Source organism: Equus caballus, chromosome 11 (genome assembly GCF_041296265.1).
Source record: "Equus caballus isolate H_3958 breed thoroughbred chromosome 11, TB-T2T, whole genome shotgun sequence".
NCBI lineage: Eukaryota > Metazoa > Chordata > Mammalia > Perissodactyla > Equidae > Equus > Equus caballus.
Genome location: NC_091694.1, coordinates 1,876,238 through 1,903,242, shown reverse-complemented (window position 1 = coordinate 1,903,242; position 27,005 = coordinate 1,876,238). Strand labels below are relative to the sequence as shown.

The 27,005-nt window shown below is 60.5% G+C and overlaps 3 protein-coding genes across 19 annotated transcripts in view; 1 reads left to right on the top strand and 2 right to left on the bottom strand.

Annotated features, from left to right (window-relative positions):
• Positions 1 to 231: 231 nt before the first annotated feature.
• Positions 232 to 11,931, bottom strand: TEPSIN (TEPSIN adaptor related protein complex 4 accessory protein). 5 transcript variants are annotated; one of them, XM_023651805.2, is made up of 13 exons: positions 11,831 to 11,931; positions 9,720 to 9,792; positions 9,317 to 9,408; positions 9,068 to 9,161; positions 6,787 to 6,854; positions 6,507 to 6,585; positions 6,310 to 6,381; positions 5,221 to 5,424; positions 3,954 to 4,131; positions 3,704 to 3,817; positions 3,472 to 3,550; positions 3,100 to 3,234; positions 232 to 2,106 (listed from the first exon to the last, which is right to left on the bottom strand). In XM_023651805.2, exons 1-13 carry the CDS (start codon positions 11,876 to 11,878, stop codon positions 1,549 to 1,551), a joined length of 1,794 nt encoding a protein of 597 aa, XP_023507573.1. In that variant the 5' UTR covers positions 11,879 to 11,931; the 3' UTR covers positions 232 to 1,548. The 5 variants fall into 5 exon arrangements, with proteins under 5 accessions (XP_023507573.1, XP_023507574.1, XP_023507579.1 ...); XM_023651806.2 differs by lacking the exon at positions 3,100 to 3,234 and having other exon boundaries at positions 11,831 to 11,918; XM_023651811.2 differs by lacking the exons at positions 9,317 to 9,408; positions 9,720 to 9,792; positions 11,831 to 11,931 and adding an exon at positions 8,675 to 8,801.
• NDUFAF8 (NADH:ubiquinone oxidoreductase complex assembly factor 8) lies at positions 11,120 to 15,173 on the top strand. 3 transcript variants are annotated; one of them, XM_070225802.1, is made up of 4 exons: positions 11,120 to 11,572; positions 12,071 to 12,328; positions 12,508 to 12,618; positions 14,918 to 15,173. In XM_070225802.1, exons 2-4 carry the CDS (start codon positions 12,245 to 12,247, stop codon positions 14,945 to 14,947), a joined length of 225 nt encoding a protein of 74 aa, XP_070081903.1. In that variant the 5' UTR covers positions 11,120 to 11,572; positions 12,071 to 12,244; the 3' UTR covers positions 14,948 to 15,173. The 3 variants fall into 3 exon arrangements, with proteins under 3 accessions (XP_070081903.1, XP_023507582.1, XP_023507581.1); XM_023651814.2 differs by lacking the exon at positions 11,120 to 11,572 and having other exon boundaries at positions 11,918 to 12,328; XM_023651813.2 differs by lacking the exon at positions 11,120 to 11,572 and having other exon boundaries at positions 12,177 to 12,346.
• A 3,232-nt stretch (positions 15,174 to 18,405) lies between these two features.
• The window catches only part of SLC38A10 (solute carrier family 38 member 10), a 42,236-nt gene continuing 33,636 nt past the window's right edge, over positions 18,406 to 27,005 (bottom strand). For 4 of the 11 annotated variants that reach the window (XM_023651799.2, XM_070225794.1, XM_023651804.2 and 1 more), the window contains 6 exons: positions 25,448 to 25,615; positions 24,673 to 25,125; positions 23,982 to 24,086; positions 22,831 to 22,854; positions 20,392 to 20,553; positions 18,406 to 20,129 (listed from right to left, as the gene is read on the bottom strand). In XM_023651799.2, coding sequence (XP_023507567.1) covers positions 19,069 to 20,129; positions 20,392 to 20,553; positions 22,831 to 22,854; positions 23,982 to 24,086; positions 24,673 to 25,125; positions 25,448 to 25,615 — 1,973 coding nt within the window. In that variant the 3' untranslated portion in view covers positions 18,406 to 19,068. The remainder of the gene's footprint in view (positions 20,130 to 20,391; positions 20,554 to 22,830; positions 22,855 to 23,981; positions 24,087 to 24,672; positions 25,126 to 25,447; positions 25,616 to 27,005) is intronic. The other 7 variants (XM_023651801.2, XM_070225798.1, XM_070225796.1 and 4 more) reach the window with 3 other exon arrangements.

The window sequence follows — 27,005 nt, the reverse complement described above, 5'->3', positions numbered from 1 at the left end:
AAATAGTCCTTTATCTACCCAAGAAATTGAATTTCAGTTAAAAACCTTGCAATTAAGAAAATTGCAGGACCAGACAGTTCCACTGGGAAGTTCTCCCAAACATGCAAGGGAGAAATAATGCTGTCCCTACTTTTAGAAAAGAAGTTCTCTCAGCGTGCCCTTTAGTAATGCTAATCTCATTAAAACACACACACATACACGAAGGAAAGAAAAGGAAAAAAAGGGTGCAGCTTTGTGCAAAAGGTGTTTATTTGGGAAGCTGACCCTTGCACCTTCTGCGGTTCTGCGGGCCCAGAGGCTTCGCTGGGAGGCCAGTGTCGAGGGCACAGAACTGTCACACAGGGATCCGACACTGGAAACAGCTCCAGGCCAGACAGCACAGTCCCACTCTGATGGATGAGGAGACGCATGGCTGCTTCAGACCCCACACCGAGGGAGGAATTTGAGCTCAAAAACAAAGTAAGCCCCAAGCACTGGTTCCAAATCCACACAAAAAACCTTGTTTCTGAGGGCAAGGCAGGCAGCGTTTCCCCAGAGGACCCCAGGGTCAGCATCTCTGAGGCCCTGCTGCATGCCTGCCCGCTGCTGTAAGCATTCCAGTCCACCTGGCCAGCCTCCGGCAAAGGAGACAGGGGGCCGAGGTGGCCTGGAGCCCTCCTCTCAGGTCGTCACTTGGCAACTGTGGCAGCTCAGCCGAGAGGCATGGGTGTGACCTGTCTCCTCCTGACTGGCCCCTCAGAGGAGGGCGCCCTGCTCTGCTGTGCCTGAGGAGCCCGGGGACTCTGGACAGCTCCAGAGGTCCCCATGCCTCCTCTCTCATCCCCTCCAGAGAGGCCGCGTAACACCCCCCACCCCCCCCCGCCACTGCTTCCCCTCCCATGCCTTTGGCCATGGGGAGAGGGGCCTGACAGTCTTTGCAGACAGGACCCAATGTGCGTGTGTTAGCCCATCTGACCAGATGGCTGTGAGGCAGGAGACCCGGCAGCCAGGCCCAGCAGCCGTCAGTCTTACCAAGCAGCTCAGTTCCTAATTCTGCCTAGAAACCGGCACAGCTCTGCCCCATCCTGGGGCCCCTGCAAGTCCTGTGGGCTGCTCAGATGAGCTGCTCCCACAGCCACCACACCCACAAAAAGAGCCTGTGTTGGGGGGGGGGGTCCTGCCTCCTCCAGCAGGAAAACAGGGAACCTGCCTTGCTGGGGAGCTGAGCCCTGTGGGCAAAGACCACTCCTTTCTGCACTGCCGTGCTGGTTCTGGCTGGCTCCTGGACTCCTGAAGCATCACCCAGAGTTTATTGCTGGCTGTTCTCTTCACTGGATGGGTCGTCATCCACTCTGAGCTTGCCCAGCGAGGCAGCTGCCTGCACCAAGGCCTCAGTGGGTGAGTGGAAGAGGCCAGAGAGAGATTGAGGCCAACCACAGACACCCGAGGGGAACCACTCTTTGGTGGGACATGCGGGGCTGTGGGCTGAGGGGACAGCACGAAGTCAGGGGGTTCTGGGAATCGTGGGCCAGGGACGTGGAGACTCCACACGAGGCCCACGTGACACGGTCACGAGTTTAAGAATGCAAAAGCTGATGGCTCTGAGCCAGGAGGCTCTCTTGCTGCCACACTCTGTGACAACGTCCAAGGGGCCTGGGGGGCCGAGGGAGGCTCCCCTGCAGCAGTCCCAGCCCCCAGCAGGCGGGGACAGGCTACCAGCTCCATGCCGGCAAACAAGGAGCTGCAGCTACCACTGGCCACTGGGCTCCATGGGCAGCCGCTGGGGCCTGGCCCGAGCTCTGGCACTCCCTCTGTGGTATCCGTGCCTGAAGGGCCCGGCTCAGATGCAGGCCCCTGCTCCCTGGAACCTGCCAGTCTGGTCTCGGCCTCCCTGGTGTCCCCAGGCCCAGCAAGTGGGGAACCCTGCAGGGGAGGGGGCTGCGCAGGGCCCTTGGGTGAGAACAGGGCTGAATTCAGAGGCTGCAGGAATGCCTGGCCCCCCCCAAAAGGCACAGTGTCGGTCAGTAGGTCGGAGGGGCCCGCGTGGGTAGTTGCAGTGCCTGGCTCGGCCGGGGGCCTCTGGGCAGGGGGCCGCTGTCGGCAGGAAGCTTCAAAGTGCCTCAGGATCTGGACAACGGAAGGAAAGGGGACTCAGTGAGTGTTCCACGCTCTCCAGAAATCATGGGGACTGGCCTGCCCCTCCCAGTGCCTCCTCGCTGCTATCCCACTGATCAGTGTTGGCTGCTTTAACACCGGGCCCCACTGTCCACGCCCAACCTGCGGCCATGCGTCCTGCCCCACACCTGCTGTTACACACGGACGTTTTCCCTGTCACTGAACCTGGCTGCGAGACGAGCCAGCACAGGGAGAGGTGGCCCCTTGTCGGGCACCATGCAACCACCAGACATAGACTGAGAGAAAAAAGGTGCCTTAGCCCATCCAGTCATTCCCACCTGCCGGACACCTGGGTTCTCCCAGTGTTCCTGTCCTTAGGAATACCCCCATGACATGCCACCACACTGTGTGTCTTGTGTATCACAGAGTCACTGACACTTTGACCAAAGAGAATTTGAATTTTCAGTGGCCCCAGAGAAAAAGGGAAGAAGCCAGAGGATGCCAACAGGCAGTGAAGGCGCCAGGGCTCAGCTGCAGGGAGGCCAGCAGCCCAGAGGCGCTGCCCAGAGGTCCCCCAGTGACAGACTCCCGGTGGCCTCCACACAATTCAAGCCTATGTGGGAACGGGACTCAGATGAAGGAAACATTTCTGCCCTCCAGAAGCCAAGCATGGACCCGTGAACTGTGGGGTGGAGAACAGTGGGATAAATCTCTCCAAGCAGTCAAGGAGGGCTTCCTGCAGGAAGCTCCATGTGAGCTGAGCCACGTGGAAGCAGGGTTGCTGAGCAGTAAGGTGGGCAAGCTTGGGGGTATTCCAGCAACCAGTGAGCCTCGAGGGCCATGAGCCAGTGAGAGGCGAGGACCCCGACTGCGGTTCTCAGGGCATGACTTGTCCTGGGCAGCAAGGGACAGGCACAAGTGTGTGTCTGGGAAAGGACGGTGGGAAAGGGTGTGGGACTGGAGGTGTCCCTGTGCCGGCTCCTCTGGGCCACGGCTGTTGCCCACCTTGGTGGCCTTGTTGGTTACAGGTCCGGGGCTGCCCGCGCTGAGCTCCTGCAGCCGTGGCCGGGTGAGGAGCAGGATGTGCTCCTGGGGGAGCAGGTCAGTGCACCCGAGAGAGGCGACGGCACCCAGGGCTCTCTGCAGGGCAGAGAGGAGGTCGGCAGGTCCACCCAGGAGAAAGGCCTGTCTGGCCAGCTCCCTCCCTGCTCACTGAGGCCCAGTCTGAGCGCCAGTAAGCCCCTGCGGCAGCCCCACCAGGATCCTGCGCTCACTGCCCGCTCCCACTTGCCTCCCCCGGGCAGACCACCAGTGAGGAGGCCACCGTGCCACCCCCGCCTGCTCCCCTCGCACAGGCCCGCACTCGCCCGCACTCACCATCTGCACACACTCGCTGGTCCCACCCAGGTGGCAGATCAGCAGCTCCAGCACCGCCTCGCAGTTGAGCAGTCCACACCTGCACGAGGGGGCTCTGGGCAGGGGGTCGGGGCAGGGGCAGCGAGGCCATTCCCCTCACCCCCTCACCCGGGCAAGGCTGGGGGGCGCAGGGCCAGGGTGAGGGGCCGGAGGACAGGGGGGTGGGGGACTGGGAGTTCGGGGGAGGGCTCACTCTTTGACGAAGTGCTGGGCCTCCTCTCTGCTCAGGAAGGCGCGCGACCCCCGTGTCACGGTCTGGACCAGGCTCAGCTCCTGCTGGCAGTCACTCAGGGTCATGGCCTCGGCCCTGTGGGGGGCATGGTGGGTCAGAGCAGAGGGTGGCTCCACCGCCACCAAGAGGGGCAAGGTCCTCCAGGTCAGGCCTCCCTCGCCAGGTGGGGCCCAGGAAGGGTGGGGAGGCATGCCCTGAGGCGCGGGCTCACCGTTCCGCCAGGTCGCTGGGGGCCCAGCTGGCCCCGGAGGGGCTGTCGCTGCCTGACCGACTACCCGAGTCTGAGGTCTTGCCCAGGTTGCCGTTCTCCTGGGATGAATTCTGAGAGCTGGGGCTGCTGTCTGGCTCGTCCCAGCCCCCGCCGGCCTGCCCGGGCTGGTGTCTCAGGGCTGGAAGAACCAGTGACCGAGGTAAGACCTGGGGGCCTCAGACCGGCCTCATGCCCACCTCCCCGAGACCCCTGGACCAGAGACCCAGGGAAGGGCCAGGGGGGCTGGGTCCCAAGCTCCAGCTCCAGAAACCAGCAGCAGAGGAGGGCAGGGCCGAGGGAGCACCCCCTCAAACAGGGGTTGAGGTGGGACACAGCCGGCCTGAGATTCAGGTCAGGAGGACACAGCAGCACCAGGCACCAGAAGCCAGGGGGGCACCGGACCGTGGCAGACGTGCGAGGCGGCCAGGCTGGGATGGGGGCAGAGCCAGCACAGCAGCTCTCAAATCTTATGAGCCACGTGACTGTGATAGAAGCTTCTGGTAGAGGCGGAAGTGGAGGTCTACCCGACACCTATTCCACCTTCCTCTCTAAACGCGTACGTGGGTGGCTCCGTAACCGAGCATCACTGACTGGCTGCTCCTCCCCCTGGGAGGAAGGCACCGTGGAGGCCCGCCCGTGCCCGAGGGTGTCGCTGCCAATGCCCCATGGGCCGTAGAGCCGCCCAGATGCACTGAGTAATGGGATGATGGGACAAAAGCTAGAGCTGGGGCCCCTGTCCCAGCTCAAATGCTGGTTCTGCACAGGAGGAGCGGGGACTCTCGGGTACCCCCTGGCCCTCTTGGGGCCGTAACATCCCGCTCCCACTTGGCATAGCTAGCAGAGGCATCTAGACAGTGTGTGGACACTGGTCCATGAGGCAGGACGGGTCTGTGCGAAGCCACTGCAGAGGCCGTGGAGAACGCACGTTGCGTTGGCGGCTGGCTCTGCGGGGTTCCCACATGGCCCATCCAGTAACTGACGGCACTTGGCCTTTGAGAGGTGTGGCAAGACCAGCAGAGCAAGGCTCACAAAACCCCGATGGGTGTGCTGCTTGCTTCCTCCTATGTCTGCTCGCAGCCTGAGCTGGCAGCCTGCAGCCCCTGCTGGTATGGAGGTCTTGTCATGTGCTCCACCCCCGGGCCCAGCAGATGACAAGAAGGAGCTTGCTTGCCCGGACCCAGACCGTAGGAAGGGAAAGCCCCTCAAGGAAGGAGTGGCACCTCATTACCTCGGGCACCCGGGACAGCTCCGGGGAGTAGATTCCCGGGACTTGGGTGGGCATGGCTGGCTGAAGGCGTCATGGCAGGCTGGTAGGCGTCACCCCGAGGCGGGGGCCTCCTGGTACTGGGGCTCTCAGACCCAGGGCGCACAGCATTGGCTACCACCTCTGCCGCCTTCTGGATGGTGGAGAGGAAGGCCTCCCCCGCAGAGCCTGTGCAGAGGGAGAAGGGAGATGGCGCTGGCCTCCCTCGGTCCCGTCCCCCACATTCTCCCATGGCTGCTCCCTGCCCAGGGCTCAGGAGGTCGGGACACGAGCTGCAGTTACAGAGCACAGGCTGCGCGACAGAACCCAGGCCCTTCCAGAAGCTTCCCCAGTGACTATATTCCCAGGCCCGATGGAGCCGGGACGCTCTGCACCTTACAGTAGAGCTATGTCCCTGGGTTCCCACGGTCCCCACCTCAGAGCAAAAGGCCTCCTAAGGAGCTTGTCCTGAGAATTTGACCTCCATGGCCTCTCAAGAGCTACTCGCGTCCAGCGCTGGGGGTGCCCTTCCCTACGTGAGCACCCCATGGAAGGGTGGACCAGCCGTCACCCACCAGTGAAGAGCAGACGAGGCCTGAGGCAGACCTGCTTGAGGAAGCAGCGCCTCAGAAGTGCCGGGGGGCCCGAGAGCTGTGACGAGGATGGGCAGTGCTACAGAGGGACAAGGCCCGAAGCCCACACGAGGCCCACGGGGCCCTGCTGCGGGCCTGCCGCGCTCCAGCCAACGGGGCCTGTTGTTTCCACTTGAAATGACCAGCACCGTTCCTGCTCTGTCACCTCGGTCACAGCCAGGACCACTGTCCTCTGCTCTCAGCCCTCGAAGGAGCCAGGGGCAGGGGCCCGAGCACGGGGCTGACCTCAGCTTTGTTGAGCAGGCCCGGCTGCCTGCCGTGCTCTCCCGCAGGACGGTGCAGAGAAGACGGCAGCGGAACAAGACCACAAAGGCGGAGAGGAGTCAACACGTGGGCACACCGCCCGCCGCCCTCCACACCCCTCGGCTGACCAGAGCAGCGGCTCTCGTCCCTGCACTCCAAGAGGCCATGCAGCGCTCACCTGTATGGCCCCGTTCCTGGCTGTAGCCGAAGCCCTGGAGGGTGCCCTGGGGCCTGGACTGGGAGCCCATGCCTGCGGGGAGGACCCACGTCAGCCCCGGGCAGGGCAGCTCGCTCGCCCAGGACCCGCGGAGGGAGGAGGCCCTGAGCCCTCCCCAGAACGGAGACCCAACGATGGGGCTGGACGTGGTTGCCTACCTGCTGGAGGCAAGGCCCTGGGAGGCTGGGAGGGAGATGGAGGGGACGAGGTGTCAGAGAACAAGGCCGTCCCCAAGTCCTAGACAAGAGCCGGGGGGCGGGGGTTGCTCAGGGCTGCGGCACATTTGGCCGCAGTCCTCCCCTGCCCCCAGGCCAGCTCTGCGCCGGCGCCCGCCAACGCTTCTCCTCGGAGGGCCAGACCCAGGAGCTGTGGTCACCCACCAAGAGTGGAGCTGGGCTCCTGGGCTGTCCTGGGGAGGGACCTGGGTCCTGGGCTCACCTGGGCGGCCGCCCGCACCTTCCGGGACAAGCTGTTCCCGTGGAGAGGATCTGGGGGCCCCGCGAAAACTGCAGGACAGAGGCAGAGGGGAGCGGAGCTGAGCTGGGTGCTGCCAAGCACCCGTGGGGTACTGCGGTCAGTCTGCTCCCCTAGGGTCGCTGGCCTCAGCCCACCCTGGCCCCACCCTTGTGGCTGGGCCCCCATGGGCCCCCAGCAGTCCACTCCACTCCCCGGCACCCCCAGAGTCAGGGTGAGCTTTCCAAAACACAGGTCTGACCTCAAACACCCTGGGGTGACATCACTTCCAGGTCAAGTCGCTACCCCCTCCGGCGCCGCCAAGCCTGGGGCCTCTGCTCCTTGGACAAAGCCCGAAGGGCCCGCCACCCCATGTGGTTTCTGAGAGGTGAGCCTGCTGCCCGCACAGCCCCTTGGCTCCCCTAGCCCGATGCCCCCAGGCAAGACCTGTGAATCAACGTCCAGAACATCTCCATGGTGCTCCTCTCTCCAGCCCCACGGCAGTCTCTCACCTGTGTTCCTGCATCAGCCACCTAACTGCCTCCCTCAGCCCATTCTCCACCCAGAAGCCACATGAACCGGGTCTTGTCCACTTCCTAGGGCCTTGTTGATAAAACCCAAGTTCCTCACATTGGCCCAAAAAGTCCCCTTGCTGCCCCACCTCAACCTCAGCCGTGCCAGGCTCCTGGCTCAGAAAGCTTCAGTTGTGGCAAATCAGGTTTTCTTACATGGCATTAAGTCACCGCCCAGGCTCTCCCTTCCTCAGGACCTTTGCACATGCTGGAGAGTACCCCTCCCCCATCTGCTGCATGTGCCTCACTCTGCCTCCTCTTTCAGGACTCCATTTGAGAGCGAGAGCAGCCGCCTCCCTGTTTCCTCTATCACAAATGTATCTCACTTTTCATCCCTTCAGTGCCATCTCCACCTGGCAGCCAGTCCCATGGTGCAGATATAGGACCCCACAACCAGCCAGGGCTGGCAGCCAGAAGCCAAATGAGTGGACGAACGGCTGCGTGTGCCTCCCTGCTGTTCCCACCACAGCTTTCACCTTCCCCACTGGGACCCACCTGCCAGGCCCCAGACGCACAGCCCCCTCCACTGCATGCGCCCAGGCCATCCTCTCTGCGTAGCCCCCATTGTCCCCAGCAGCACCTTCTCTCATACCCCTGTCCCCACGGCCCTGCAAACCTGTTGGGGCACCTGTCACCCTGGGGGACAAGCCCAGAGCACAAGGGGCCACAGGGATAAGTGTAACTGTGTGTGCGGCAGCAGAGATTTCCATGCCACAGAGCCCACGGCCTGCTGCACCCCGAGCCATGCTACCTGCCCTCCCCGAGGAGGATGAGGGGACGGCTGGGGAGAAGAACCGGGCCAAGCTGCCTCGCTCCACAGCTTCGGGCACTCAGCTGTGACGATGCTCGTGACCACGAGTCACCCTGACACCTCTGGGCGTCTAGAGTGAGTTCTGCACCTCCAAGGTGTGGGCACGGCAGCCCGGGCCTCCGCCCCGCCTTCGGGAAGGGAGACAGCAGTTTTGGAGTGTGGGGGGTGAGCCCCAGTGCCTGGCGGACGGGGCAAGCTCACCAACTGCTGAGGGGCTCCTACAAGCAAGTGGTGGCCAAGAGTGACGCAGTCCCCTAACTGGCGGGGCTCCTTTAGCAACAGCTCGGGTGGGTGTATTCCTGCTGGAAGGCCGAACCCTTCTAAAGATTTGTTGGGGTCTGGGACAGCCTACCCCCGAGACCGACCCCAGCCAGGACTGCCGCCCCACCCGAGGATCTCAGGCCACGTCCCCACAAGTCCTTGTTAGCAAGAGATGCACGATGGCCCCTGGTGGGGGGGGATGAGGGGATGGGGCCCCACCCAGACCCACCTGTGGCCTGGACCATGACAGGCAGAGCCCCACCTCTCCCGACGGCCTCACCAGCCCCGTCCTCCCACACCTCTGAGGGCGGGAGGCTCACAAGCGCTCCCTCTGTCTCGGGCCCTGAGGAGCAGCCCTGGGGAGAAGAGAGAGCCAGTGGCAGGGGAGGGCGGTGCACCCACTGTGCCTGCAAAGGCCCAAGAGGGCCGCAGTCGGAATGAGGAATCACACCCAAGGATGTGCACGGCGCCACTGGCGAAGACACGGGGGAGGAAAGGGCGGTGCCGGGCTGGGGAACTGCGTGCCGGGGCACAGAGCGAGGGGCACCGCGAGTGTCGGGCTGACCGTGCGCTGGCCAGCCTCCCCCCACAGCCCTCTCTCGGAGCTGCGCTGGCCCAGCACCTGCGGCTTCCTGGATGAAGGTGGAGTTCCGCTTGAGGATGAGCAGGAAGGACGGGGAGCCGTGACTGCACAGGTGGAGCATGATCTTCAGCACCTGGGGGGACAAGCCATGTGGGCCAAGCTGAGCCAGAGGGCAACCCGCCCGGCACCGCGCCACCTGCCATCCTCAGCCTGTGTCCCTCCCCTCCCACCTTGCCCGTCCCTGACCTGTTCCCCGGGCAGGGGCTGCAGGGCTGCTGCTGGACTCACCTTGAGCTTCACACGGCCGGAGCCACTGTGCAGACGGTTCAGAAGGTACTCCAGGAGGCACTGGCTGCTGCCCAGGGACTCGTGGGAGATTTCTGGGAGGTGACTGGGTTAGGGAAGGAGCGAGCTGACCCCGGGCTGCACTCAGTGGCCGTGGAGGGAAATCAGGCCTCGCTGCCACTGCACCTCTCGCTGCATCCTCCCTGCAGGTACCACCCTGGGCCCTGGTTTCAGGAGCGTCGGGCTCCTTGGGTCTCCTGGGCCCTGTGTCACTGGTAATGTGGCTTTTAGACCCCACCCACGCCTGGTACTATGCTAAAGACACTGTGGGCCCCTCAGGACAGGAAGGCCCCAGGAGACCCGCGTGCTGCTTCAGGCCCCATGTGTGGACAACAAGGAAGGATACTGGCAATCTCCTCAAACAGGTAGCCGGGGCATGGGACGTCATCATCTGATGTTCCCTTCAGGAGAATCGGGAGCTGAAAGTGAGCGAGAGCCCCGGCCCATGATGAGTGACAGTTGCACAAAGGGCCAGCCATTCCCACGAGTGGCTGTGGGAGCCCTAGCTCTCCGGGTGCCTGAGGGAGCCAGTGTGCACGCATCTCGCTGCTGGCAGCCTGCCTGGTGAGGGGGCCAGAGGGCACGGCAATGGTCCCACTGGCCACAGGGAGCCTGCAGGAGCCTCCATTCTGGACCAGTGGGGATGGAGGCCCAGGAAGAGACACTCAGTAGTGGTCTCCATGGTGACGGGCCGGTATGTTTGGGTCAGGATGTGGCATGGCCCCAAGGCCTCTACATTTGTAGACGTGCAAGATGACTTCAAGGCGTCCCTAAGGTACCTACTTATGGACTGGCAAAAAAGAGAAGGCGTGAGGTGAGCCCCCCCACGCAGGGGACTGGGGATGTTTCGTATTTCCAGAGCACTGATTGGCAGTGTGACATAACCACTCGGCCCAACCGACCCACAGCTCCACTTCTGGGGACAGACCCCGTGGAAACAACCCACAGGGAGAATGACCGACTCATGTTGTGTCTCATGTTTATTTGTAGCACAAACACATTTTAGTTTATGTGCTGACTCGTTAGCACAGAGACAGAGGGCCTCCAGACATGACAACCAGAAACCCACTGATCCCACATTCAGCAGGTGGGGGCGTGAGCCTCGGGGCAGACAGGATAGAAGACCTTGGGGTACTGAGAACAATTCCGTCAGGAGCTGGCCACAGACTAGAATTTGAACGGCAGCTGTCTAGTGTCACCACAACACGTGCCTGAGTGTCACGTGAGCCTATGCACCCGCTACTTACACTACTTGTCCACCAAGACCCAGAGGCGAGCTGGAGAGACCCGAACTCTCGGCAGGTGCACTGAGAGGACTGACCAGGGGCTTCTAACAGCACGAGGACGCTCTCAGCCCCCTACAGCGCCTGCCTGAGAAGGTTCAAGGCACCGGGAGAATTTATGGTTCATGCTGGCCAACACCTGGCAACAGGCCTTGACCTTCCTTGACCTTCCGACCTCCCTTTCTTGGAGCATTTACAGTCATGCGCCACATAATGTTTCGGTCAACGACAGACCGCATGTACAAAGGTGGTCCCATAAGGTTAGCACCATACAGTCCAGGTGTGTAGCAGGCTATGCCACCTAGGTTTGCGTAAGCACACGCTGTGTTCATGTCGCCTAATGACGCATTTCCCAGGACCATCCCCATCGTTAAGCAACACGTGACTGTACTAAAAAGGGCTCACAATTGTGAACATGGGTTTCCTACAACTCAGGAATGTCTCTCTCAAGGACGTGAGGGCCATTCTTCAAACTGCAGCCATCAGGAAGGACAGGGCCTGTCTCCCCGTCCCTCCGGGGCGATAGGACCCTATCTTCCATAACTGCCAGCTAGCAGACACAGCCGGCTGAATCCATGGGCGCTGCTCAGCCCCTCAACATTTCTCAACTGAGCCCCACTCTCCCCTGTTTTCCCTTTAAAACGCCAGTCTTCTCAGCACAAATCCGAGTGGAGCTCAGAGCTTTCCCTACTGTCAGAGTTACCCAGTAAAACGGTGACCCCGATTCCCAAACTAGCGCCTGGCTGAGTTGACCTCGGACACAGTTCGGGGCTCACTATCTTTCTTTTCCTGTAAAGCTACTTTAAATTGGGAAAGAAAGCAAATTCGGGTCCCACCGCTATCTTTCTCAATTCGGGTTCTGTTCAAGGGGCCTGAGTGACCCCAGTGGACCTGGCGTCCTGGCCACGTACATAAGGTGAGGTCCCCCAACCTTGGGAGGGGCTGAAGGGGGGAGAAGTGGGGGTGGGTCGGAGGGACCAGAGGAGGCCAGGCGAGGATGGAGGGGCCGGAGGGGACGGAGCGGGTCGGAGGGGACACCGAGCCCAGGAGAAGCCGGAGGGGCCGGAGCGCGGTGACCTGGCGGGGGCCGAGCGGGTCCAGGGAGGTGGGCGGCTCTGGCTCAGGGCGAGCCGGGGAGGCGGCGCGCAGCAGGGCCGAGACCGGCCGCACTCACCCGGTGCAGGAAACTCAGGCGGTCGCGCAGCGGCGGCGTGCCCGCCATGATGCCGGTCACCTCCCGGCCCCGCCCCGCTTCCGCCAGGCCCCGGTCCCCTTCCAATCACCGCTCGAATCTGGCCCCGCTGGCCAATCGCTCGTGTGGGGCGGGCCCTGAGGCCTATTGGGGAAACAATTTGAGCCTGAGCCAATCCGAAGTCCCAGACTAAAGACAGACAAGGCAACGAGCCAATTGCAGGGCTCTGGGAGACCAGGAGCGGTTCGGAGAGAGGCAGAGACGAGAGCCGAAGCCTGGCCAACTAAAAAGCGCGGAGAAGTTTATGGGCGGAAGCGCCGACCTATCCAGCTGTTGGGTGCCGGAAGAGGACGGACCTAAGATGGCGGCGCCCACAGATGCCGGGAAGAACCGCTCATGTCGGGGAACGCAGCGGTGTGGGGGCGGGTGCGGAGCCGCCTCCGCGCCTTCCCCGAACGCCTGTCAGCCTGTGGGGCCGAGGTGAGGATCACCGGGCAGGTCAGCGCCTGCGAGGCAAGAAGGGCCGCGCGGAGGGCGGCGGGCGGCGGGGCGGGGCGCTGACAGCGGCGGGGGTGGCGGGGCGGGGCCTTCTCCGGGGGTCCGGCGGGAGTCGGGGCCGCCGCGACCCTCATCTGGCCCCGTCCTCTCCCTATCCCCAGGCCGCGGCCTACGGCCGGTGCGTGCAGGCGTCCACGGCCCCGGGCGGCCGCCTGAGGAAGGACCTCTGTGCGCAGGAGTTCGAGGCCCTGCGGAGCTGCTTCCTTGCCGCGGTAGGTGGGCGCCGCCCGCCTGGAGGGGGGACCCGGGGGAGGACCCCACGAGCCCGCGCCTGTGGGTGCTTCCGACGCGCGCTCCACCCCCGCCGCCGTGTGCCGCGTCCGTCAAGTGGGGCACCAGCCTCACCGTGGAGGTGACGGTGGTGGCGGTGTGTGCACGAAAGCGCTTTGTCGCTCTACGTGGTACTGTCGCTGGGCGGTGCTGCCCAAACGAACCCCAACCCGGGACCCAGGTAGCTGGCACCCCGCACCCGCCGCGTCTCAGCCTCGCTGGCGTTCTGGAGCGCCGTGTGCTATGCGTAGGCGGTTACGACGGCGGCCGCCACGCACCCCGATCTCCCCGCGCTGCAGCCCCCTTTCTGCGGGAGGGGAGTCTGTAGGTCACGGATCCGAGGTGCGCCCTCATCACCGAGGTTGACAGGCTAAGTCCTCCAGCGCAGTGCGCTGGCCGCCTCTCACTGGTGGAACTGGGCTGTAGTGGCAGCAGTCTGCTCTCTGGACTCCATTCTGCCTCTGACCCTGAGCAGCAAGTCCCTTCTGTTTCTGAGCTGGGGCGTTTTGTGGTCCTCGTCTGATCAGACGCTGTGCCAGTGAAAGTCTTGTGAAAATCGCCAAGCACTGTACCCGAGTCAACAATTAGAGTGTCGGGGTCGCACGTTTTCATAAAGGACTCGGAGAACATAGGGTTGGAGGAGATGCAGACGTGACGGGAAGTGGGAGAAGCTGGCCGCAGCGGGAGTTCCAGAGCGCGCGAGGAGGCGCTGCCCGCCAGGAGGCTTTAATGACAAAGGTCTTCGGCTGGTGCCCAAGGTGTCACCAACCTTGGTGCCCCTGATTTGATGGGTCTGGGGTGGGCCATGATGCCAGAGACCAGCTCTGTTCCTCGGAGCTGCTGACCTAGAGAACTGGACCAGAGAGAGGGCAGTTGGGCCAGCTCTGACAAATTCAGGGAACCCGAGGTGGAGTTTCCTGATGTTCCGGGATCCTCCTAGGCAGGACGTCTGCGAGTACACGGGACAGGAATATCTGCTTCTTTAGTTTAGGAAGATAGTTCACACACTCCTTTCCCAGAAGGCTCAGAGAACTTGCGCCTAATCTTTTTTTTTTTTTTTTTGAGGAAGACTAGCCCTGAGCTAACTACTGCCAGTCCTTCTCTTTTTGCTGAGGATGCCGGGCCCTGAGCTAACATCCGTGCCCATCTTCCTTTACTTTATATGTGGGATGCCTACCACAGCATGGCATGTGCCAAGTGGTGCCATGTCTGCACCTGGGATCCGAACCAGCGAACCCTGGGCCACTGAGAAGCGGAACGTGTGAACATAACCACTGTGCTACCGGGCCAGCCCCACACCTAATCTTTGCCATTATTCTGCCCCGGACACACAGGCCTCACCCCCGCCTCCCCATTGGCTCTTGTCACTGACCTCAGATGTGATGGGGCTGTTCACCTGAGGGTGCACGTGTCCCTTGGACTTGTGTCTTGCCCAGTGGCAGCTTCCCTGCTGTACAGCCCTCCCCGAGGGGAGGAAGGGACGAGACAAACCTCCACCCTGTGGCTCCTGGTTGGAAGACTTTGCATGTGTGACACCCTGGGTTTCCCTCCACCTGTTGGGCTGGTCAGCAGCTGCTGTAGGTCTCTGGTCGTGTCGGACGTGCTTCCACTCCTTTGTCTCCATCACGTAAAGACGATCCCGCAGCGCCTGCCCTGCCTGCCATCTTTCTTCGCTGAGACAGCCTGGCTGCAGGCCCAGGGAATGGGAGCTCAGGACTAGGGGACCGGAGTGTTTCTCACCACGAGGAAACATGCCGATGAACCCGGTTCTGCCTATTCTGCCTGTAATCCAAGGCACTTGTGGGGGCCGCATAAGGAAGCAGAAGGGGCCTTGGGCTCCAATTCCAGCTCTGTCCCTGTGAGCCCTGACCCTAAGCATGGGTCTCAGCATCTGTGACCGCAGTTTCCTCTGTAAGAAGGGGCTCCTGCCACCTCATGAGGACTGAACGTGTTGCCTGAGGGTGCGCCTGCACAGTGCCTGGTGTGGGCGGGCGTGGGTTTGAGTCCTGTCCTCAGTGTCATGGAGCAGATCAAGCCCCTGGGCCTGTGGAAGCTGAAGCAGAGACCCAGGCCCAGGGCCCCATGCTCCAGCCAGCCGGGCCCCTGCCACACGCCCCTGGCCCGGGGCGGGGCTCTTTGTAAGGTATTTGCTAGAAGATGGCATTTAGTGTGGTAGTCTTCTTTCTAGAGCCCCATCTAACTTGGAAACAACACATTCAGATAAAATATTTTCTCTTTCAGGCCAAGAAGACCCAGAAGGGAGGCCATTAGGAAGGAGGAGGACTGTGCTTGACATCCATTTGCTGCCCAAGGGCACAGAGCCAGGCACCTTGTCCTGACGGCCCCAAGGGGCAAACATCTAACGTTCTTAGGGCTAAAAGGACCTCAATGTGTATGCTGAGCCCAAGGCAAAGAGGAAGCGGTTTTCTGTATTAGAATAAGATGCCGTGAACCAACAATAAAGACGTGAATCAACAATAAAGATGGCAGCAGATCACGCGGGATCCCTCTTTTGTGGTACGTAGTGTGCGTGGGCCTGGCCTCTCCCTGCAGAAGCTGACGGGGCGTGGGCCTTGGCAACAGGCTGCCTCCTGATTCTCACTTTTTAAAGCATTTTCACCAGTATGTCATCTCAATCCAATGGAGCATCTAGATGTATCTCAGTTGACAGAATGTACCAGAGACAACAGCGACACCGTGAGGCAGAGTTCCGCTCTGCGAGGAATCCCATACCCAGGCATGCTCTTCTAGACTAAGGCAGTGAAGACAGGTGTGAGCCAAGAGGGGTTTTGGTTTAGGAAGCCAGTGAGGCTGGCCAAAGCTGCAGGCTCCCCTCCCCGCGTGGGCTGGCTGCTCACCATTCCACAGCCTCCTTCGGAGTCAGTGCAAGCCCATCCGGGCCACAGCTCCCAGCCTCCCTAGTGCCACACCCCCCTCCCCGCTTGTCCTGAGAATAAGGTTAGGGGTGCAGCACCGCCCCTCCCAACACACATGGGCACAGGCAGGCCCCGCGACAATGGGCAGCGCCCTCAGTGCCCACTGCCCTGAACACCACCTGCCGGGTGCATGGGGACTGTGCTCCAAAGAGCATCCTCCCAGGGACCTGGAGGGCACACTGTCCTTGGGCCCACCCAGCCCCTGGCGTCCAGAGCCCCCTGCCAGGAGCCGAGGTCTGCACTCCCTTTTTCTCAAGTGAACACAACTCCACAATTAGCCTGACTCCCCCCATGCGGAGAGCATCACATCTCAGACGTGAGCGTCCGCCTCAGTGAAGAGGAGAAGCTGGCCGCTATCAAGGGCTCTGTCCTGCTGGGCAGAGTCACATCTCACGGGAACCACTGGAATTAAGGTCCAGAAACTGGTGACACGACCCCCCTGCCCCTGCTGGGGTGACGGGAGGCCCCCAGATAGCTCGAGGGCCTACGGGAGGAAGGGGTGAGCCAGGGAAGCGGGCTTCCTAGGAGCCCCCCGAGCACAGCTGTGCAGTCTCCACTGCCCAGCCGCGTATTGCCACCCGGCCGGCGCACCCAGCCTTCCTGGGCAGACTTCTCTTCCCGACCCTCCTGCCCTCCACTCCGACCCTCGACAGCTTGTCGGCTAGAGCTTCCCGTATCTTCGCTGGGCACACCCACTCCAGCCCTTCCAGAACTGTCCCCCCAGGTGCTGTCTCCTGCGTCCTTTCAATCTCCAATGCACTGGGGCAGATGGAGTCCCCACGTCTCACATCTCACACAGGGCCAGCCCGCGCTCCATGTCAGACTCCCTTCCGACCTCCGCGGCCTTCATCCCTGCTCCTCTGGCCTCCCCCAACTCACTTCATCTTCAAGACTACATTTATAGAAGGGAGTTCAACAAAGTTGGCGTGGGGTGCAGCAAAGACAACTTCCGCCACCTCTACAGCCGGTCATCGCGTAGAACTCATCATGTGCGGCTCCATGCCGTTCGCCTGTCTTGGCCCTCAGGCAAGGGCCTCTGAATTCACTGAGGACTCAGCTCCACTGGGGTTCCCTCCTCGCTCGGTGGAGGCCGACATGGCCTTGGCCCAGCTCCTTTGCGCCCAGTTGGCTTGGTGGCCCCACTCTAGAATGGGAGCCCTGCAGGCAGGGTTGCGTCCAGGGCAGACCTGGCCCGTCTGCTGCGATCAGTAGCCAACACTGAGGGTGGCCCACTGGTGGCCCAGCTTGCTGCTCTAGCTGGGACTGCTGGCGACACCTACCAGTCATGGGACCCAGAAAGAGGAGCAGTCTGTGGTCAGAAAGCAAAGCACTGTTGCTGGTCCCTCCTGCTCCCTGCAGTTCTGACAACAAAGTCCCAGAGGTCTGCCTGGATTCTGGGCAGGAACATTCTTGTTCCTTCCCTGAGGGGCTGCCCACTGGGAGGAGGAGTGGAGCTGAGAGCCAGGAGGAGGGAAAAAGAGCGCTAACTGGGCCGGTGTGGCTCCTAGGGTGTGGAGGCAGGGGGCGGGCAGGCAATGGCAGAACCCCCTGCACTGCCAGTCATGGGTGGTTTTCTGAGCGGGGCTGGGCCACTCTGAGCTACAGACGAAGTGAAAGGAGGGTGGTGTGACCTCCAGAAAAGGACAGGAAACCTGGTTCAAGCTAAGACATTCAGGAGAAAGCTGGAAATAAAATCCCACTCCAAAAACTCAGTTTCAATCTGAGGAAAACGTCCAGAAGGTGTTTTCCCTCCAGGGATGGTTGGTTTGGAATTGTTTCTAGTTAAGAACGAAAGACAGGCAGCACCCGAGACACTCCCCCATCACAGAGCCTTCCTCTGTGTGAACAGTGCCCCAGCCCTGGCCTCCACACCCAGCCCTGGCATTCGGGAGGAATCAGCTTGGCCTCCAGAAGATTCCACTCCTTTTACTACTCATTTCTAGTCTTCAGGCTGCCCAATGACATGGAAATTACATTAAAAAATACAAATGACTTCAAAAGGTGCCAGGAAAAGTGTGAGCCGAGTTCTGAGGCAGGAGCCCCTGTACATCCGTGGGCCTTCTGTGGGCATGGACACGGCTGGCCAGCAGTTAGTGGGTGGCCCACACAGACCCCTCGAGGTAGGGTCTGGAGCATGCCCCCTACCCCAGAAGGAGAGTGCCACAGGACCATGCAGGCAAAGGCCCTGGGCTTGCAGGTAGGACAGCCCACCAGACCTGCCAGGCACACCTGCCCAGCACCCTCTGGGACTGTCAGCTTTTCTGCTCCTTGAAAACAAAACACAAGATCAACACCACAACACCCTCCCAACAGATGAGCTGGGTCCAGAGAGTACAGCCTGGAGCCCTGCAGACCTAGGGCGGGGGGGGGCGGGGGGGGGCATGCTGTACCTGAGAACAGGTCGCCGCCCAGGGCCAGCCGCCTGGCCTCCCCTTCCCTCATCTACCCTCTCCTTCCCTCCCTTCATCTCAGGATGGTGGTCCCCTCCTCTCCTCCCAACCCCTATCTCCCCTCCCCTCCCTTCATCTCAGGACGGTGGCCCTCTCCTCTCCCCAACCCATCTCCCCCCTCCTCTCTCCCCTCCCCTCCCCTGGGTGAGGGCCTGGTACTGGGGTCCAGATGAGCTCTGAGCAGAGCAGGTCTGCCTGCTTAGGGGTCTTTTTCGGGGCTAGGACACATCCAGTTCCCAGGTCACCGTGAGGTACGACCTCCAGTCACAGCTTTATGTTGTACGGAACCCTGGACTGTTTTCCTTTAGGTAATTTACCTCAACACCAACCTTACTACAAGACATCAGTGGTGGTATTTTTTTTAATCTCAATAACGTGACTGGGACCCACGGAGCATGTGGCGAGTGGAGCAGACCACGAAGAGGTGGAGGTGAGCAGGCGCCAGCAGCTTTCTGACACCCGCGCCCCTGGGGTACGGAGCAGAGTGAGGGCGAATGTTTGTTAAGGTTTTCTACCACACTTGTAGACAACCTTAGATAAAGAGTTAAAACTCGGAGTAACTGGACACTTGGGGCCGGATGGCTGGTCCTCAGAGCAGCCCATGTGCCGGGACTGTGCCCGCACTTGAGGGCACCGACACCTCAATCGCATGATCCCGCTCAGTGACGGCGGCCGCTCCCCCAGCTGCACGGGACCCACCTGTCTCAGAGAGAGCAGAGGTGGCAGGTCACAGACCTCAAGGCCCTACAGATGCCACATCTCCTCAGAGTCTCAGAGCAGCCGTTTCTCCTCCTGGCCGTGGTAAGCTCAGTCACCTGGGGGAGTTACAGAGGTGCCACAGTGATGGCAAAAACCATTCTGGAAAACGAGGCTGCAGCTAAACATCTTTCAGGCTTCAACGGAGCGTGACCTCCAGAATTCGGTGCCCACCGTGGTCCAGGTCTGCTGGTGGCCTGGGCATGCCAGGGGAGACCAGCTGACCAGAATGGTGGCCATCAGTGGGCGCTCAGGGCTCCTCCAGGGCCGGGGGCAACTGTTTGATCTGGCGGCTGTGGACCACTCGCAAAGCACCCCCTGCGGCCTGGTGGAGCTGGTTCTCCAGGGCACTACGGAGGTCGCTGACCTGCACATCAGGCAGGGGGTTAAAGCTGGTGATGACCCTGTCCTTCGAAGCTGGCCCTGCCTCTGCAAGAGGAGCCGCCTCCCGCCGTCTCCGCCGAAGATCGGAGCCAGCCTGGACTTTCAGGTCTCGGTTGGGTTTGGCATTGTCTGGCTTCTGAGCACCGGGGACGGCTGGCTTGGGCCCCAGCTCAGGGTCTGGCCTCTGCTCAGGCTCTTGGACAGCAGTATCCTCCCCGGGAGCAGGCACATGGTCCCTGCCGAGGGTCTTCTGTCCCACCTCTGCGTGACCGCCCTGCTGTGCGCCCTGACCCCCGGCAGAGACAGCCCGGTGCTCTGGCTGACGTAACTCGGCCTGGGCCCGAGGGGCTGCTCCTCCTGACCTGCTGGACAGGCCTGCAGGTCCCCGGTCTTGGCCCACTTGTTGGGGCTTCACGTGACGGTCCCCAATCTCTGCCCCTGCCCCCAACACATCTGCAGCTTGACTGTCAGCACCAGCAGCTGCTGCCTCCTTTCCAGATTTCTTCCTTTCGTGGGAGCCTCCACCAAAAGCGTGCCGACTCTGCCTGGGGGATTCCCCAGCGTTGCGCTCCCCTGGGCTCCTGGGCACCCCGGCAGGGTCTGGCACGGGGACCCGCTCCTGCACACCAGCACCGGCCGCCTCGGGGACAGCGCCCTGCCGACCTTCCCTCAGCTCAGCCTGGGCTGCCTGGGGCTCCTTGTCAGCGCCCCCACCGCCGGGAGGACCAGCTCGGGCTCTGCCTGCAGCCCCCTCGGGCTCCTCCACAGAGCGCTGGCCGTGCCCCTGGGGCGGAGCAGGTGGATGCCCAGGAGCTCCGAGTACTGGTTCCAAAGGCCGCAAGGGGGGCTGCTCCACCATTCCTCCGTCGTGGGCCTCCTGCTCCTTACCTCTGGCTGCAGCCACCCCAGGCTCGGGCTGTGCATCTACTGCAAATGAAATTGGTCATCCATTTAGCCATGGAAATGAGCAGAAGCTACGATGTTGGGACTAAAAGGAATCAGGTTGCCAGCAAGTAAGAACTACAAATAAAAACTTAAATTTTCCCAGCAGGACTCTAGGCCTCGGAGCCACAGATCTAGCCACACAGGACACCTGGAGATGCTGTGGCAATCATGCATGAAATGACACCCCACTCACCCCCACCCCCACTGCCCACTCGCTCTGCCCTCCCTGCCGGCCCAGACTTGCCCTCCTCGCCGTCCTGCCTCTGCTGGTGGATCTCCTTGTGCTGCTCTTCGATCACTGCGAGCAGCTTCTCCTGCTGGTCCAGCAGGCGCTTCTGCTGCACCTGCTGCTCTTTTATCACTTGCAACAGGACGGCGTGGTCCAGCATCTCTGCCCTGCCAGCTTCTGGTGTTCAGAAAACACAGACAATCAAAGCCTGCTGGCCCTTCAGAGGCTGGGGCAGGGCTGAGGGTGGCGTGACACGTGACACCACCAAGGTTGCCTGCTGCCTCCCCAGGACACCCCGCATAGGCACTGCTCTTCTCACCCTCCAGCCAGCTCAGGGAGCTGTTCAGGCCAGAGGGAGCCACTCAGGGCCACTCCCCAGGCACAGCCAAGGCCTCCGCAGTGGTGGCCCATGACCCTTCTAATGGCTCCACTCTCACACTGGCTTGTGGTTTAGACACATCCAGCAGAATACCAGCTACCCTATTGCTGCTCACTGGGAATAAATGTGGAGAGAAAGGCCGAGGTTGTGTGCAGAACAACAATGATGATCCGGGCTGGGTGATTTAAACTATCAACTATTCTTAAAAAAGAATATTGGTACTTTAAGAAAGTTCCCTCCAAGGGGAAAATTTTAAAAACAGAATTGTTCTCCTTTTCAGCAGAGACAAGAGCTAGTCTCACTTCAGTGAGACCAAGGTTGGCCTCCAACACGCAGCGGGTCCTGACCACCCGAGGAAGCCGGTGCAAACCAGCAAGGAGGAGCAGCAGGAGGAGTGAGGGACTGGCCAGCTGCAGCAGGTGTGTGTAAGAGGGCCTGCTATGCTCTTTCACACCCACCGAACACAGAACACCCACCCAAGAATGTGGACTGAGGGGAGGCCCCAGGTCTGAACACCTTGCACCAGCAGTGGCCTCCCGGGGGTCCATGGGGGAGCCCCCATTACAACAAACGCTTCAGCACTGGATGAGCTATTCACAGCGAGCAGCTGTTGTTGTGTAACTTTTAGACATGTATGTCTGTCTTTTTTTGGGTGAGGAAGATTGTTGCAAGCTAACGTCTGTGCCAGTCTTCCTCTATTTTGTACGTAGGACGCCACCACAGAATGGCTTGATGAGTGGTGTGTAGGTCTGCACCTGGGATCTGAACCTGCGAACCCTGGGCAGCTGAAGCAGAGTGCGTGAACTTAACCATTATGCCACTGGGCTCACCCCTAGATACATAAGTCTTGAAATAGGAAGCCATGAAAGATGACGTAACTGGTTAGGGCCATCAGGTATAGAAGTTCAAACTGGAAGGAAGAATGTTTTGTGAGTGGTGAGAGCGACCATCTGGTGAGACACCCACATGCTAGGTACACACAGATGTGCTGGCCTGCTCTCCCCAACGGTGACCTGCCAGACAACTCGGAGTGGGCCTTCTCCCAGGGACTGTGGTGGCTTCCCCCTGGAGCCCGGTGCAAGGACGTACATGTGGGCAGGCTGGTGAGGAACATGCTGAGGCCCAATGCAGAGAAGACAGGGCCACCCTGAGGACAGGGCTACAGGGAGGACAGGAGAAGGGCCAGCCCCCTGCTCCCTGCCTGGTACCCATACAGACATCCTAAGGTCATCAAGACGCCTGCCAGACAAAGGCCATGTCCTGTGAATCAGAATGGGGCTTGGCAGACCTCCCTTTAGATGAGGAACATGCACAGCACCATCCCCATGGGTCCAGACCAGCCACCTAGGCCAGGGGCCATGCTGTCACCCTGGGTGCCTGTGGCTCATGACCACATAATGGCTGATGGTACAAGGATGGCCCATATGCTGTCCCCAGGGCAGGTTCCAGAGGAGCAGGCCCCATCACCTCACTGGCTCTTGGAAGATCAGCCCTAGACTGACGCTGGAGGAGGAGGGGAAGCGGTGCCATGTCCAGCCGGAAGCGACATATAGGACAGATGTAAAACAGAGTGGAGGTGACAAGCTGTGCCCACAGCCAGAGCCCCCCGTGCAGCTCTAGGCTCCCACGTGGCCATCAGGACCACGGACCAGGTTCGCGGATGGGATGAGAGCTGCCCAGATATTAATATACGTGCAGAATATATTAATATTGGGCCATGCACACAGCAGAAGGTAAACGCAGGCCTCCCGCCCTGTCTCCTAGGTGGGGCCTTAAGCAACCAGCACTTACAGACTGCACTCAGCTGTCTTCTGGTGACAGCGGGGCCACAGCAGGGCTAAAAAAGACCAGGGCATTTGTGAAAGAAGGGAGTGAGTGGGGCATCAGGGGGGCCCCCACTGAGGGGCTGTGGCCGAGCCCGGGGGCAGACCATGCGTGCGGCTCCTGGAGCTCTGCCTCACGTGCTCCATGCGAGGCCGTGACTGCGACGGCGTGCCTGTGCCAGCTCTGCTCTTGCATCTTTAAAAACTCCACAAATGGGCCTTTTATTGGAACACACTCCTCTCGAGTCATACCTGCCACTATCTTTTTGATTTCAGCTGTTCATCCCATTGAGAGGCATACGGAAGAAAGAATAGGAAACCGTAAAACTTCTCTTTTCAGAAAGAAAAAAATTTTAAAAATCAAACAGGTTTAGATAACAGATTATGAGAACTGGAACCAATAAATAAAGGGAGACTAAAACCAGAGACAAAGGAACGTGTGTGAAATTCCTGAAGTGGCTCCTGAACTCCAGAAGCCCCAGCACCACGTGGCACTGCCCGCCAGGCCCGGCGCTCCAAGGCTCTGCCGCATCCCCCGCCCCACGCCCAGGGCTCCCTCTGGCTGGCTGTCCCTGCAGGGCCCGGGGGCCGCTCCTCGGACACTGCTACCAAAAGCAGTGACGCCGCAGGGGGCGCAGCCTGAGCGGGACTTGGCACAGAAGCCCGTTGGTCACCAAAGAAATCACTGGGTGACCGCTGGCCAGGATGGCTGCCACCACCTCTACTGCAGAGGCAGTGCCCAACCAGGTGGGACCACGAGAAGGGGGGGGGCGTCAAAAGCCAACAGCTGGAGTCACCCCAAAATGGGCATGAAGGTCTGGAGGAGGCTTCAGAGCAAGCCTTATTTGCTGGAGACAAAAGGTGTGCCGAGCTTTCATTTGGGGACAGGCGAGGGGTCTTCACGCAGGTGGACACAAATGTCCTGCCAAGCTAAGGGGGCAGACTAGGGTACTGGAGCTGCTGCCAGGGCTGGGTGCTAAGACAGCAGTGACGATCACCCAGCCCTCCCATCCTCGAAATAAGCTACACGTCTGGGTGCACTAACGCCCCCACACCTGGCTGGCTTTAAATACCACACGTGTTAGAAATATTAACATATCTGCTTTGAAATGAAATACAAGTGGTACTGGAAAGCCATGTGACAGAGCAACAGATTCTTTTTTAAGGAGAGAAAAGGAGATAAAAAATGTTCCTAGGGAGGTGCCGGAGAAGAAGCTGTTAGTAGGCAAGGGGGAGCTATTTTAGGTCTCTCCACAGGAGGAAAGTGGAAGGGCAGAGGCTGGGGTGGCCTGGAAAAGCCCCAAGATGATGGGCACCTGAGGTTCCTTCCCTGTCATGGCTCCGGGTCTGGCAGGAAGGCAGATGTCCCCCGGCCCTGGGGGGATGCGGTGGGAAAGCCTTACCCTCCAACTTGCTGCCAGCGTGCTCTCCGACCTGCCCCTCCACGTTCTTCTGCTCTCGCAGCTCTGCCTGCGGCCCGGCACCCACCGGGAGGGGAGCCTTCCCACCTGCACACATGGTGAAGATTCAGGAGGTTTGCAAAACACTCAAACGGAGGCAGAGGAGGGACAAAGGTGGCAGACGCTTCCTAAAATTACCCTCCACTGCCCTCCCTCCCCCGTCAGCACAGTGTATATTCAACCTGATGATTACCAGGGAAGTAATAAAACATATTTAACAATCTCATAGGCAGAGAGCCAGCATTAACTGCCTTTGCCAATTAACATGCAGGAACCATCCTAACCAGCTCTTAGACGGCACTTAACAACGTGGTACCTGTCAAGTGCTCCCGCGCCATCCCCCGCGTGCACCCAGACACGCAGGCACAGCGCAGCACCTGACATTTAGTGGTCTGGCAAACAACTGTGTGACAGATATTACAGTAGCTGTCAAGCCACCAAACTCCTGGTCTTCCCCAACAGCTGCTGCGGGGGCTGCTACATTCACAGGCTAATCTTGAGGGAGAAGAAAGCAAGCAGACAGCAGCAGGGTGATCGGTCCCTCTGGCCCCTCACCCAGCCTGGTCCAACCCCATTCCAGGGATCCCCTCAAGGAGAGGAGAGGGTGCCCAGACAGGTCCAGGCTGACACCCACCAGGCTCGTTCTTCTCCGCCGGCTGGCCCATGGCCCCCGCGGCATGGACTGGCAGGGGGAGACTGTCTGCTCTCTCCCTGGCAACTGCCACCAGGGTATCCTGCTCCTCGGGGGGCACCGCCTGGGGCTGTAAGTGCACACCCCTGTCGCCTGGCCCCAGCTCCTTCTTCACAGGCTCGACAGCTGGCTGGCCGTTTTCTTCTGGAACCTTCTGAGGCTCTTCAGGAAGACCACCTGCTGCCTCCAAGGCCTGGTCCTGTCCAGGTCTCCCTCTCTCTGAATCCGGCAGAGGAGGCTCCCTCTGACCCTTGCCCCCAGGAGCCTTTTCATTCATGTGTTTGGATGGATGTTCCTTCTCTGGTCCTTCTTGGTCTTGACCTTCGTCCACCATGACCTTGTCATGAGGGACGGGGGGTTCGTGGCGGTGGGCCTCACCCATAGGTACCGCAACGCCTGGAAAGAGACAGAAGATGTGTAGGGGAGTGGGCGGGGGAGGATGGCCCAGGGACTGTGAACTGGGTTCTAGTGCCCGACAGTGAAATGGGCCAGCAAGTGCCACCTTTTATAATATGATAGCTGTCTAGCTGAGGACTGATGCTACTTCTAGAAAACTACAAGAGGGCGCGCTGCCAATCAGTTGCTTCGGTCAGGGGCAAAACATCCACCTGAATCAGAGGAAGAAGGCAGAGAGGACCAACACCTGGGTAAGCTCAGGGAAAGCGCCCCAAGGACGCCCCTCCTCGCCCTCTGGCCTCCCGCTGGGCAGCCACCCTACCCTGCCCGGGCCGATCCAGCTGCACTTCCTCCTGCTTCTCCTCGGCGTCTTCCCTCTGGGGCACGTTCACGGGGCCTTTAATCTGGGCCTGCTCCATCTCATCTTTCTCACGTGGCAGCTTCGGCTTCTCTCGGCCATCCCCGGCTACGTCCACAACTGGATTCTGGCCTGTAAGCACAGCACAGCTAACTGAGCAGCCTTTGCACACGGCCACACCGCCAATCAGCACAGGTGCCAGGCAGCTTTCCCTGGATTGTAATCACATTTCCCAGTTGAGTGGCAGAGCCTAAGCAGTTATTTGTTTTCCCTCTTCAATCATTAGCAGCTAAGTAGCACAGAAAACTGTCATTTTTCATGTGTATTCATAACAAAAATATGTCAAAATGCAATTTACACCTAACTGGGCACAGAAGAGCAACACTCCATCACCACCAGAGGGCAGCACGAGCCCGCAGCTTGTCACGGGCTGGGGGCGGCCAACCGGCAAGGCATCTGTGGGGACAACCACCTGCCAAACTCAGCCCCTGCTGCAGACTGGGGGGCGGGGACGGGAAGGCTGATGGCAATTCTGTCGATGTCTTACTGCTGACGGTGGAAATCAGTATTGAAAGGAATCAAGGAAAAGAGTGTCCCTTCCCACTGCCCACCGCCCCACTCCCCCTGCATCCCACAGCCATGCTCTGAGAGGCCCGACAGCTCCCTGCATGGTAGCCGCACGCAGGTCCCAGGTGAGAGGCGCACGAGGAGGGCCCACAGAACCAGGCCCAGCAGAGCATCTTAGGAAACTGTCTCCATTAAACTCTCCTTTCTACGTGTTAGGCTAACGTGGCAGAAACTAAAGAGCTATCTAGAGAAAAAACTCTACAAAACAGTCATTTCATTTCAGAGGCCTGACGCAACCTCTGCTCCCATCTCAGGAAACGACTGGCCAGGAAGGGAGGCTGAAATCTCTGTGGGCGGCAGTGCTGCTGGCTGGCAAGGCCCTGTGCATGGCCCTGCAGCTGGAGGGGCCCGAGTGAGGACATTGAGGGGATTCACTACAGGCCTGCTCAGATGGGGGCCTGCTGCCTCCCCAAGGAGGAAATGCCCCAGGCCGACTTGATGTGCCGGCCTGGGGAGGCACCTCCACACAGGCAGACAGCAGGTAGCTGGTCTGTCCCCTACACAGACGTCCAGGGAAGGGACCCTGCTGGGTGCTGGGGGACTAGTTAGCAGGAAGCACACCCTGGACTGCGCAGTTTAACCAAGTGGCTAATTCAAATAAGCGTGTGGCCATGGCCTGAGCAGGTGAAAATGTTCTGGTCACCGCCACACAATTAACCCTGGCAGAGGCCCCTGCGCTCACCCCAGAACCCCGTAAATCAAGGTGTCTGTCTGGCAGATTAGAGTTCAGAAAGGGGCCAGGAGGGGAGGGAAAAACACGAGAAAAGAAGGAAAGGCTCCGTCTGTCACAGGACCAAGTCGCCCCTGAGCACTCCTGTTTCGGCAGGGAACAAAATTAGTCCACGTCAGGCATGCAGGGAGGGACCACCCTCTGGAAATCATCGTGGGAAGGCAT